This window comes from Convolutriloba macropyga, chromosome 10, assembly GCF_964194025.1.
Source record: "Convolutriloba macropyga chromosome 10, txConMacr16.3, whole genome shotgun sequence".
Lineage (NCBI taxonomy): Eukaryota > Metazoa > Xenacoelomorpha > Acoela > Convolutidae > Convolutriloba > Convolutriloba macropyga.
The window spans coordinates 3133671-3146538 of record NC_134477.1 but is presented as its reverse complement, the minus strand read 5'-3'; the positions used below and the strand labels follow the sequence as shown (position 1 = coordinate 3146538).

The following is a 12868-nucleotide window of genomic DNA, read 5'->3' as shown; positions in this document are numbered from 1 at the left end:
AGTTAATGTTAACAAAACGTTCCGAAGCTCTGAAAGCTGAGGGCACAAAATTTTAGCAGTTAAAATTTCACATGGAATTAATAACTCGAGCACAAATCTTCAAAGGAAAATTGAAAAAGTCTGCAAAGATTATTAAGTTTTATTGTAAAAAGTTATCATTGCCAATAAAAACATCTAAAAAAACTAGATATAATTTATCTCTAGGTAATTAGAACATCATATAATTTTGCGAGCTTGGTTTTAGGACCTATTTATAAAGAACACGGAAAAAAATTTTGAACAAAAGTAAAAAAAAAGACATTTTTGGGCAAGAAAATTTCCAAGGATGACTTTTTCATGTAAATTTTGTTATATTTATTATTTTTTTGAATCAAAATCAACACCACACACACACACACACAAATCAAAACAACAAAAGGATATCATTGGCCATCTATAAATCTCTATTGCATTTTAACGACTAATGATAGCTACCTGTTCATCACATTATCAAGCAAATTGATTGGAAAATTGAGTGATAAACAACAGGGCAAATTTTGAAAAGAAAACAATTCAGAGATGAAAAAATTGAGTTTCGTTAAGTTATGCAGCAGAACAATTAAATTTTACAATCCAAACAGACAGACATGGCGTCACAATTGAAGAGAACAATACCAAATAATAGCATTTAAATAGAAGATACTTTCAAGATCAATGTGTTGAGTACCAGTGATTTCGATTAGAGTTGAAAGAGATCAAGAAAAAACAAAGTTGACCTTAAAGACAACATTGCTGGAGATCTAATAAAAAACTAGAGGTAGGCAAAAAATAAAATAATGTAAGAAAGAACGCCCAAAAAAAGCTTGAAAAATAAAAAGTTCGAAATATTTTAACGCTCTGAGCCGATCCAATATGTTATCAGAAGATAAGCACTATCAGATATAATTTGGAAAACACGTCAGAATTCAATTAATTTGTTGACATGCTTCAAAATTTCATTTCCATACCCAAAGTTATTTGTTTTTAAGGCTGGCAGAATAATATAACCAAATTTTCAAGGGGGTGTTCATGTGCTTTGTGATGCAAAAATTATACAATTTTAACTCTTCTACGTGGTTAAACTGTTCCGTGAACTGTTCTTATGAGTTTCAAACAATTGACAGTCGTCAAACGAGGCCTTAAACACTGCTTCAAACAATGACTTATTAATGGAATTTACTGTTTGCTCACAAAAATGTTTTTTCTGTTGGATCTAACAAAAACACGTTATTTTTGCCGGATATGTTGCTTACCCTTAAAAAAATTGTTTCTGATGACCTGACCTAAGTCTCATTACGTACAGCTCATTTACTCTGATAAATTTTTAAGTTGAAGCTGTCATATGTTCTTTTGTAGTTGTCGCAAAAATGTTTCTAAATCACTCACACCGATTTTCAAATGCTGAAAGTTCAATTTTCTAATAAAACTTATAGTCTTATGAAACACTTTTCATCATTTTCCCCCTTTTCAAAGTTAATTTCCTTTATTTAAATCAGAAACGCCAGTTAATAGTATTTGTTATTCAATAAAATCTCCAATTGGTGTAAAGCTTGTTTATTGTTTAAGTTTTCATGACAAGTTTTCCGCAACAGCAGACAAAGATAACATGAACTGGTGAAACGACAGTCATTAATCTTCAAGAACAAGTTTTTCCGAAGCTTCCTTTTTAATTTGTGATTTATTCTATTAGAACCCATTTCTAATTCTTCTTAAAAAATAATGGAGTTCAAATATGTGAATAAAGTTTCCGACAAAAAACAGCAGTACGTCCTTTATACTGTTAATACATCTAAATTGTTTCGTTTTGCTCTTAACTTTTACTCATGGAGGCTATAAAAATCATCTGAGGTCTTTCTTGGCCCTACCAATTTGAAAAACGTTCAGCACTAGTTTTCGGACCTTTTTGATGTGCACGCTGGTGAACGAAATTCCGTTTGAAATTAAAGTTAGTTTTCTCCGGAAGCAACACCGACTAAAGTGAACGAGTTGTTCGCAAATATATTTATTATAAAACTAACCCTTTGTGAGAAATTAGATGTCATAATAAGAAATTGGTTAATAGTTTTTCATGTGTTTGATGAACCGATGAGTCTTCCTCATAATGGCTGCTTCCCACAAAATTATAGCCCCCGTTAAGGGTAATGGAGGGCTTTACATGCCCAAGAAGCTAAAGGGCTATTATGGAAAAGAACCGAACCAAATTATTGACCACTTTATTCAACCCAACTATTTGTCAAGATCACCATTGCACACATACATGACATATTACTTTTTAATTGTTTCAAGAGAAACGTGTCAACTTTGATTACACTTTTACATCTTTGGGTTGTCTGAAAAGAGAAAAGAGTAAGAAAATCAACATAGCCGGTAGAATACCAGAAATGACTCAGACACGGGTTTGGTAGGTACGGGGTAGGCATTGGGAATTGGTATAAGGGGTAGGTAAGGGCGGGAGTTTGATAGGTAGGTGGTTGGTTTGTAGTTTAAATAGGCAGTAGGGACTGATATGGGATCAAAAATTCTGACGTTTCAACCCAACCAGAAAATGACCTGTTCGCTCTGCGCGTTACGAGCATTTCTCATCTACTATATACTACCAAATAAGTCACTGTTTAAGTTCAATGTTTGAAAACAGAAAAAATCGAAGTTCAAAAAGAGATGAATGTTTTAAAAGAAAAGGTCAAAGTTCAAGTCATGAACAAACTTGCTGCAGCTTAACAAAACCCTATGTAATACCAATCCTCCTCTTCGAGTCGTAAAAATAAAAAGTCACGTGATTTTGCAATTAAAATGAGACTACCAGCTCATTATTTAATACGTGAGTAGTTGCAGAAAGTGTTGTTTTGTTGTGCAGTTTACTTACCGTCGTCTTGTTCCATCCCAGAAAAGGGCGTCTTATGGGCTGATAGTCTGGAACTGGTGAGAGACAGCTTCGTAATAGAGGGATGTTGTCGGTTGTTTCCGTTTTCACCTAAGAGGATTCAAGTAAGTATAATTCCTAATTTTTTCTGATCATTTCTGTATGTGCCCCCCCCCCGATTAGTGGGTGCGCATATTATTTGCACCCTCCGACATGCAATATTTTTTTAAATAATGATTTGCCATGTAGTGTCACGTGCTCTTTAACTGCGGGGTGCATAACTTACTGGAGAAAGGGGGGGGGGCGCAAAAAATCCATTTTTACATATTCATATTAACTGATGTTGACATTGAAGTAAGCAAACCTTGATTAGTTGATCCCGTGGCTCCAGAACCAGTAGCAGACGTCATTTGACCGCCACCGACACCAGTTCCAGTTGTGCCAGTAGCAGTACCAGTTGGGGCACTTCCGTCTGAGTTGACGATAGGCTTAGTGAGCGCATCGGCTAGTAAAAGAAACAGAAAACAACATTTGATTCCCTTATCAAGATGTTTTCGAATACTGCTGAAGTTGAAACAATATATTGCACTATTATCAAACCACAATTTCAAGATTCTGTCAAAATGTTGTAAAAACCGACCGGCTAACAAGTCCTATGAGAAAATTTTTTTAAATTGTCTTGAAACTAACGTGCAAGAAATCGAAGATTTGTGCTTCAAAATCTGTTCAATAAGACCAGCATTATGGAGCAAACACATTTTCTCTTCAAGTAATTCTACTCAAAAATTTCTCTGTCATATATGACCATGCCTTAAGATTAGAGTTTATAAGACTGGGTGGACAACAGTGAAAAGACAGCTAGCAAAACTAGTTCAGATCTGCCTCAAAGTTAGAAACATCGCTCACATTTGTCCCAGATGCCTATTTTTGAGCAACCGTGAACACCAGTGACAACTTTTTTTCAGTTGTCCATTTTCTCCCTCGAATAGAGTCTTGAACCAAAAGGAAAGAGAACTTAACTTGTAATTAATTAAAGAAATACTAAACGCAAGTTTAAGGAAACAGCTACCCGTCTTTACAACTAGCAATGTAGCTGAGAAGTAAAACAGTCTACCGTTTTAGAGTTTCAATTCAATCTTTTCGTACTATGTAGCAAACGATCAAAATCGACTATAAATCATCATGAAGCAACGTATAGCGAGCAATCAATAATAACAACGCATTAAGACTATAACGTATTAAGTATCGTTCGTACATAGCAACGTATAAGTATTGGCGAACACAGCAACAAGTGAGAGTTTAGACGGCAAGGATTTTTTGATGCTCTTTTACTGGTTTTTGTCTGATGTCATTGACGTCAGAATCAGTTCATAATCGATCAACAATCGTCTAGAGAACCTAAAAATATTAAGCCTAAAACCGCCTTATTCGATACAAATCATGGTATTATTTACTTAAAATTAGGTTATACGAACTTTTCCGGAACTTTTTATGTATATTAGACGCAATTCTATACGTAATTTAAATACTCGATTCTGATTGGTTAATATTCTCGCTTAGATTTATTTAGTTACTAACATCCTCCGGCCCAGAAGAAGATGCTGGGAGAATTGGTACTATTTTTACAAGCGTGCGAACGAGCGATCCGGAGGACGTGCGAAATACGGCGGAGCGTGCGACGCTGTCGGAACCGTAACGAAGTTCAGTGGTCCGAGCAGTGGGGTAGTAACCCCTTGGGTTGGTCTCTTCAACTACCCATACCAAATCACCGGTCTTTAGGTCAAGCTCGGCAGGCGTCTGCCACTTGGAACATCGGTTCAGCGCCGGTACGTATTCTTTGATCCAACGAGACCAAATAGCGTTAGCGTAAGACTGCGCGCGGGCGTAACGTTTACGGTGATCAAACTCATCTACGCCAATGATGGACGGGAGACTACGTGCTTGGTTACCGAGGAGAAAGTGATTAGGTGTTAAGGCGCCTAGGTCGGACGGGTCGGCGCTTACGGGCGTTAGCGGACGTGAATTAAGTGCATGTTCGACCAGACAAAAAGTGGTATTTAAAATCTCATCTGTGAGGCGACGTGTTCCAAGGATTGTGTAAAGTACGCGCTTGAAACTACGTACTAGCCTCTCCCAGATGCCACCTTGGTGTGGCGCACTGGGCGGATTGAACCTCCACTGAATGCCTTTGTGGGCAAGTTCGACGGCGATGTTGATGGTATTCCATTTCTCGATATTCTCGCGTAGTTCTTTTTTCGCGCCAACAAAGTTAGTGCCATTGTCTGACTAAATGATGGCAGGTGTACCTCGACGGGAAACAAAACGCTCCACTCCCATTACACACGAACTGGCGAACTGGCGTCCATGGAAGGAACAATTTCGGCATGAACGGCACGAGTAGTTAAGCATGTGAAGAGGAAACCCCACCTCTTCTCGGTAGTCCTACGTACAGTAACATAAAACGGGCCGAAGTAGTCGACCCCGGTGTTCGTGAAGGGAGGAGACTGGTATGCGAGTCTTTCTACTGGGAGGTCAGCCATAATGGGTTGAATAGTGGGGAACAATCTGCACGTGACGCAGTTGGATTTAATTGAACGCAGTGAGGATCGTAACTTAAGGATGGTATAACGTTCTTGCATTTTAGCCCTCAGGTAGTCAATACCTTGATGATGATGTTTAAGGTGGGTGTGTCGGAGGAACAACTTCACAAATGCATGGCGTGCGTCAAGAACGATAGGATGTTTTACATCAAAGTCAACTTCGACCAACCGTTTGATGCAGCCGGCCGATCGGATTAGACGATTTGGCCCAATAAATGGTGAAAACGGGGCAATACGGCTACTCCGTCTAACGGGTTTGTTTTCGAGGAGATCTTTTCTCTCCGCATTAAATGACTCCCCTTGGACAAGATACTGGAGATGACGCTCGGCTTCGTCAAGCTCCGTGGGGTCTGTGATGCTACCATCGGCATTGCGGTTACCTTCGTGAGAAGGTAACAAGCGGAGTGCGTACGCTGTTATCCGTAGCAACTTCTGATAAGAACTGTACTTATCGAAGGGAATTAGTTGCGGGGGTGGTTCTTTAGTTGACTTGGTTACGGATGCGGCCAATGATGTATTGGTTTCGTCAGTTTCCTTAGTTACTATACCAAGTTTGACGTTTTTAACTACTTCGATGCTTGGTTCGAACGGGAATTCCTTGGTTCTTAAGAAATCTGGACCCCTCACCCAGCTACTTGATTGCAAAACCCCAGCAGACATACCACGAGTACCGGCATCTGCTGGATTATCGCTTGAGGCAACGTGGTTCCATTCGTCAACGCTATTGTGTTCTAAAATCTCGCATACGCGGTTTGCAACAAATATTGGCTGCTTGCTTGTGGAGTTGAGCCACTGCAAGACAGTAGTGCTGTCGGTCCACATATAAACTTTGTTGACATGCACAGTAAGGGCTCGACAGATGTCTTGTTTCAACCGAGCGGACAGTAAAGCAGCTTGCAGCTCTAGCTTTGGAATTGTCATCACCTTCATAGGTGCTACACGAGCTTTACCCAGGACAAATGCAAGCTCTGTTTTTGGCCCACTAGAAGTGTTTACTTGAGCTCGGAGAAATGCAACAGCGCTGAAGACTTCTTGGGAACTATCGCCAAACATGTGTAGTTCCAGGTGTTTAAAGTTTCCCGAAAAGTAGCTCCTCGGTATAGTGATTTCTGCAAGCTTGGGTAGTTCTACACTCCATTCGAGGAACCTTTTAACAGTGTCTTTTGGTAATTCTTCATCCCAGTGTTGCCCGCTGACACGCCAGATGTCCTTTAGCAACAATCGGGCACCAACAGTAAATGGTGCTACTAGGCCGATGGGATCAAACACCTTAGACACTAGGCTCAATACCAAGCGTTGTGTTAAAGACTTAGTTACTGTACTGGAGGTACCCCGACTCACAACTAGAGTATCATTGTTGTGATTCCATTTCAACCCAAGCACGTGCGAAGATTCCTCCTTAGATGAGGCAATTACTTTTGCTTCGGTGGACTGAGGTGACCCATCAATTCGATCAGCCAGATTTGGTACATTGTTTACAAATTTAGTAAGCTTGAACCCACCTAGATGGAGAAGTTGCACCAACTCCTTCGATCTTTTGAGAGCCCTCTCAGGTGACTCCACCGAATCCAAGTAATCGTCAATGTAGAAGTTTTCTAGGACGGCTTCGGTTGCTTCCGGGTACTGAATAACATTGTCTCGGGCCGTGCGTTGCAGTGCATAGTAAGCGCATGTGGGCGAGTTTTTAGCCCCGAATATATGGCGCGTGTATTGATACACTACAGCATTTGTTGTGGGGTCCTCCCGCCACAAAAAACGCAGTGATGGCTGGTCCCAATCGGGGACACCCACTTGGAGGAACATACCCTCGATATCTGTGGACACGGCAAACTGATGTTGACGGAACCTAAGTAGTACGTGGAGTAGGTTTTGGAGCAGGTCGGGGCCAGTGAGCAACGATTTATTCAAAGAAGTACCGTGGAACTTTGCTGCACCATTTAATACCCTACGCACTTTTCCCGGTTTGTTCGGATTGATTAGGAGATGGTGTGGTAGGTACCACTCTCTATCCGACCGTTGCTCTACCTTGTGAGCATCAGGGACTGTAATCATGTAACCTTTTTCCAAGTCTTCACGGATGGTATTAGCATAAGTTTCTTTCAATGATGTATCTCTCAATAGCCGCTTTTCGAGAGACCTGAGCTGTACCAGTGACGAAAGGTAGTTATTCGGGAGCTGGGTGTTGTCATCAGCCCATAACATACCGATATCGTATCTTTGGCCGTTATGGAAGGTTGTTATTTCAAGTATTTCCAGCGCTCGAGCATCCGCTGCGGATCGTGGGTCAACTTGATTGAACGCGCCGTACGATTCCATATCATACCAAGATTTAACCTGACAAGCTAATTCAAAATCCTGTTCAATATTGGCTTTGAAACACACCGAGACTAAACTTGAACTTGACGGGAGTGGGCCACTTAAAACCCAACCTATGGGCAAGCGGACAGCGAACGGTGAGCACTTTTCGTCGGCTGAAAATTACTCTAACGGGCGGATGGCATGGTAGACATCCTGTCCAAGTATCATCTCAATTTCTCCATAGCAATATTTTACTGGATCTAGAACTGCTAAATGTGGGTAAGTTTCTTGCATGGACTTGACGTCAATGATGTCAGAACCTACGTTTAATGTTTCTCTCAGGTAGGGACGCAGAGTGAAAGCTTCGAAGTCTTGGTCTTCATGAGGTGTCACAGTCAATTGAGCCACCTTTGTGTCTATGAGTTCTTCCGTGTTTATACTCTTGACGGTCAGTTTTAATGCGGTACCCTGCAAACCGAGTCTAGCTGCGAGACTATTGGACACCCAAGAGTTACTGCAAGCGGTATCGCATAAAACCAACGCCGTAGTACTAGTGCCAGAAGAATTAGTAAGTTTCAGTTCCGTGACCTGAAGGAGGCCTTTAACATCCGTCGCGGAAGACAAAGTGGTTGTTTTGCTTGGTTGCTGTTGACCCGTAGATGGCCTACTTGTACCTGCGTTCGACTTCGAAGTATCGATGTTGTTGTTTGTTGAGGGTTTAGCTGGGAAAACCCTTTCAGCTCCATGAAGTAAGGTGTTATGGGAGCTGTTGCAACCATCTTTCCCACATTTACGGGGACTAGGGCATTGCCTAAACATGTGTTTATCACGCAAACAAGAGAAACAGAGCTTTGCCTCAGCCACGACCTTGGCTCTCTGCGTGGGGGTCTTTTCCTTAAAGACACGGCATTCCCACAACCGGTGGCTGCCTTTGCATACAATGCAACTAGAGATAGATGTTGACGGAGATCTCTGTTGCGGGTTAGGATTACTCTTCTGTTGCGTATTTGCAGCAAATGCCTTTGAATCAACTTTTGATCTTGTTACTGAGTTGTTGGTATCCTCAGTCCTTGCTTTAGTTGCGGTATTCTTCATTAAATCGTGCGCTTCGGCCTTCTCTTTTAACCAACCGTTGAAATCAAGAAGAGTAGGTTTCACCCAATGCTTTTTGACCGTGACGAGTGACCATGACTCCTTCATGTTGGGTGGTAGCTTCTGTACGGCAGTGTTGAGAAGCGCAGCACTCTTTAAATCCGAATCGTATGACAGCGATTTAAATACCCCGACAAGACTTGAAACACACCCCGAGTAGTTAATGATGTTATCGCTATTGTGCATCTTCAGTGGTGGAAAGCTGTTGAGTTTGTCCAAGTGTGCACTTACAACCGCCTGTGGTTGGCCAAATTTACGTTCTAAGGTCCTCAGTGCGTCTTTGTACATTGCGCCGCAGTAGGCGAACTTAGCTATAGCTGTTTTAGCTTTACCTGTTACGAGGGTCTTAAGGTATGTCAATTTTACATCATCAGTTAAGGACTGAGAGTCTATTGCGCTTTTAAATTGACCATACATTTCGTGCCACTGTAGAGGATCCCCACTGTATTGCGACAACTTCCATTCGGGTAGTGGGTCATTCCTCTTGCTAGATAAGGCGTCAGTGAATGCCTTAATCAAGCTTGCATTTTCAGATGCTGGCGCTGGAGGCGTGGGATGCGGTGGGCCACCCCAAGACAATGGTATCGGAGCAGTATACCCGTATGTTGGATGTATAAACGGCGTGACGAAAGGTGGCGCGATGTTAGTAGTTGTACTAAAGGGGTTAACAGGGATGCTACAGCTAGCTGCGTAGTTGCTATTTGGATTATGTTTTGCACCCATTTGCAAGATGGGAGGGCTGATGGTGGGGTTAGCTGTGCTTGGGGGTAGGTTAGATTGAACGTTGTTATAGACGGTTGCATTATTTTTTGCCTAGTTTACGTTTGGGAGAATATTCTGAGGGAAACGCCACAAATTTAAATCGGGGTTACGGTTAAGGGGAAGTTTGGGTGCGGTAGGGCAAGGTAACAGGCGGGCTTTAGGTGAATGGACAATGTTTTGTTGTGGAATGTTGGGGACGGATAAGTATGTTGCTGTGCTCGCTGGAGGGGGCAACGGAATCACGGGAGGCTGAGGAATAAATAGATGTTGAGATGGGAACACGGGAGGCGGGTTCACGAGTGGGTTTAGAGGTGGAGGGACCTTATGCGGGGAATGGGCAATAGGGACTTGTGTTTGGTGTGGAATGTTACTTTGAGTTAGATTCTGTTGTTGTTGAACATGAGGTATTGACATATGTAATTGGCAAGGCACACTGGAGTTTTTCGGACCCAAGAACTGATTTACTTGTGGGTTTGTTGAAAAATCAGGTACAAAAATGGAGTTCGTTGGTGCCATAACGGGTGTCGGTGGCTGGGGAGGTTGCATAGGTGGTTGAGGTGGTGGGAGTGCGACATTTTGTACGTCGACTGGTACTTGCTTCACTTTACCACTGCCTGAGGGACTATGTGCCCTTTGATCAATGAGTGATTGCTGCAGTTGAGCCTGGAGATATTCCCGATACAAAGCTTCCAGCTGGGCAACAGAAATTGCAACTCCTGGCCGTGTGTACTGAGAAAGCATTTCAAGATGATGTAAGTTATCGGCAACATTACTTGGGTTTTCTGGAGGATTACTAGGGGAAGTATCTTTAACAGGAGGGTCGGCGGTTGCTGAACCAGGACGAGAAAAGATTAACTCACTTGAATTACCTGCTGGAAACAAATTTACCCAATCCTGAACAAGTTTCTGACTTCTGTCTGATCCCCTATCTTTTAGCAAATTCAGTTCACTTGAGTGGTGACTAAACAATGAATGATTATCCATTAAATCAGCCTCATCTAATTTAGCTGCTGCAACACGCTGGCGGTGGTCTTCCTCCAATTCCTGAAGTGCCATCTGTTCCATTAGTAATTCAAGCTCCTTTTTTCTCATGGCAATTTCGTGTTTTTGTTTAGCGAGGCGCATAGCAGTTTGTTCTTGTTTCTCGGCATCTTCGCTTTTTAGTTTTGTCATGAGAAATTCATGCTTACGCTGGCTAGACATTGATGATGTTGTTCGGCGTGAACTTCTCTTAGATTGGCCTTGAGGATTAACGCCCTCACATACGGTGTCTCGGTCAGCAAGTGAGTCAATATAGCTTCTAGCCGCAAGCAAGAATTTATCATTGTTCTTGGTTTTATCATCCAACCATTGCTCAAGGACAGGGTAAATTGAATCTGGGTTCTCCGCTTTAGTAGCTAAGTCAAATAGTTCTTCATTCTTCTGCACTAGTTTACTGAAAACATCCTTCAACTTAGAAACCAAGCGTTCGACTTTAACCTTCCTGTCTTGACGATCCATGGCATCTGTGATGTCCTTATGGAAGTTACATAAGTCAGATTCTAGACTAGATCTTGCATTAAAGAGTTTTTTCAATTTTTCTTGCTGTTCGGCCATGATTTTGAAATGGTTAATTTATCAACGTAGAGTAAGTTTCAACCAAACACGTGGAATGAGGGTTAGACCGAACCCAAATGACGACGACTTGATAATCAAGACGTCGAAGAGCAGAAAAGAAGTTACCGAGTAATGAATTACTCGGCGAAAGTGAGTAACAAAGTGGAGAGGGCGTCTTACGTGCTTGAAAGCAACGTGAGACTAAACAGGAATACAGGCAACCGGGGAAAGAGGACTGGGTGGACGAAGCACGACGAAACGGGAACCGAAGCGGACGGGGCGGCAAGGACGGGCAAAGGGCGCGCAACGCAACAGGGAACGGAACTGGCGGAACTCGGGTAGGAAACGGGCAACGCAACGGACGGGACGGAAACGCTGAATGAGCGACGCACGAAGAAACGGGAAACGAGACGGACAGAACAGAGGCGTTGGGCGAGTAACGCGCAACGAAGCGGGAAGGCGGGACGGAACGGGCGGGAGACGATTAAACAGCGAACAGGGAGGTCGGGAAACACTATGCTAGCAGACCCCAGCAGCAAACTCAACCAAACAAACTAGCCGTAACTCCAGAACAAACTTAAGTCACACCCTAGGGAGGAGGAGATGCGCTACTGCAAGAGACAGACTAGCACAAGTCATTATGGGTCTTAATATAAACAAATAACGAACTAATTTACGGCAAAGCAGTAGTATGCTAAATGGATGAAAGGAGCAAGAAATTTACTAGCCGTAACTCCAGAATAAACTTAAGTCACACCCTAGCAATATTCAATCCTAAACAACCGCTCAGCATACCAACAATATTAAACAAACTACAGCAAAAGTTAAGTAATATGCAGCGCTTTTGTAGTCTATGAAAGCTGGAAAAGTTAAGAAACAATCTAGCCGTAACTCGGGAATAAACTTAAGTCACACCCTAGAAGGCAACAAACCAAACCAACTAACAATCATACAGTTACACGCAAACATACAGCAGCAAAAACTAATATACTACAACAGGGGGGCTAGTAAATTAGTGAAGTTGAAAAAGTCCAGGATAATCCAGCCGTAACTCGAGAATAAACTTAAGTCACACCCTAGTAAGCTATAAGACCTAAACAACAAACCAGCAGACTAGCATACTCAACATACTACAGCAAAAAAAACAACATACTTCATCACATATGACATACTACATCGAAAATCGGAAAAGTAGCGAAGAAAACGAAAAGCGAAGTTTTGGGAGAGCGACGGTATTGGAAAAAAAACGGAACACGGAGAATTGGAAAGTTAAAGAACGAAAAGAACGCGGACGAAAAACGGTATATAAACGATTGACGAGAAAAATTATGGGAATTCGATAATTTTTTGTAGGCCGGAGGTTGTGAAAATTTTCACAACTTTCTGTGTAATAAGTTTCACTCAATTAACGAACCTTCTCGTTGAAAACAATAATTTTGACGAATTTGTCAAAATTTTTATGCTTTAGTCAATTTTTTTTTCAAAATTCTGGTCAATTTTTTCTGCAAATTCTTGATTACGGAACGGTAGTCCAGTAAATTGGATGGATTTAAGCTCAAAAATACGATTTATCAATATTCGG

The 12868-nt window shown here is 41.9% G+C and overlaps 1 protein-coding gene across 1 annotated transcript in view; it reads right to left on the bottom strand.

Moving 5' to 3' along the window:
- The window catches only part of LOC142348526 (uncharacterized), a 127293-nt gene that overhangs the window by 89557 nt on the left and 24868 nt on the right, over positions 1-12868 (bottom strand). Inside the window, exons 7-8 of the mRNA XM_075399899.1 lie at positions 3243-3383; positions 2882-2989 (exon numbers count right to left, since the gene is read on the bottom strand). Of these exons, the coding sequence (XP_075256014.1) occupies positions 2882-2989; positions 3243-3383 (249 nt within the window). The remainder of the gene's footprint in view (positions 1-2881; positions 2990-3242; positions 3384-12868) is intronic.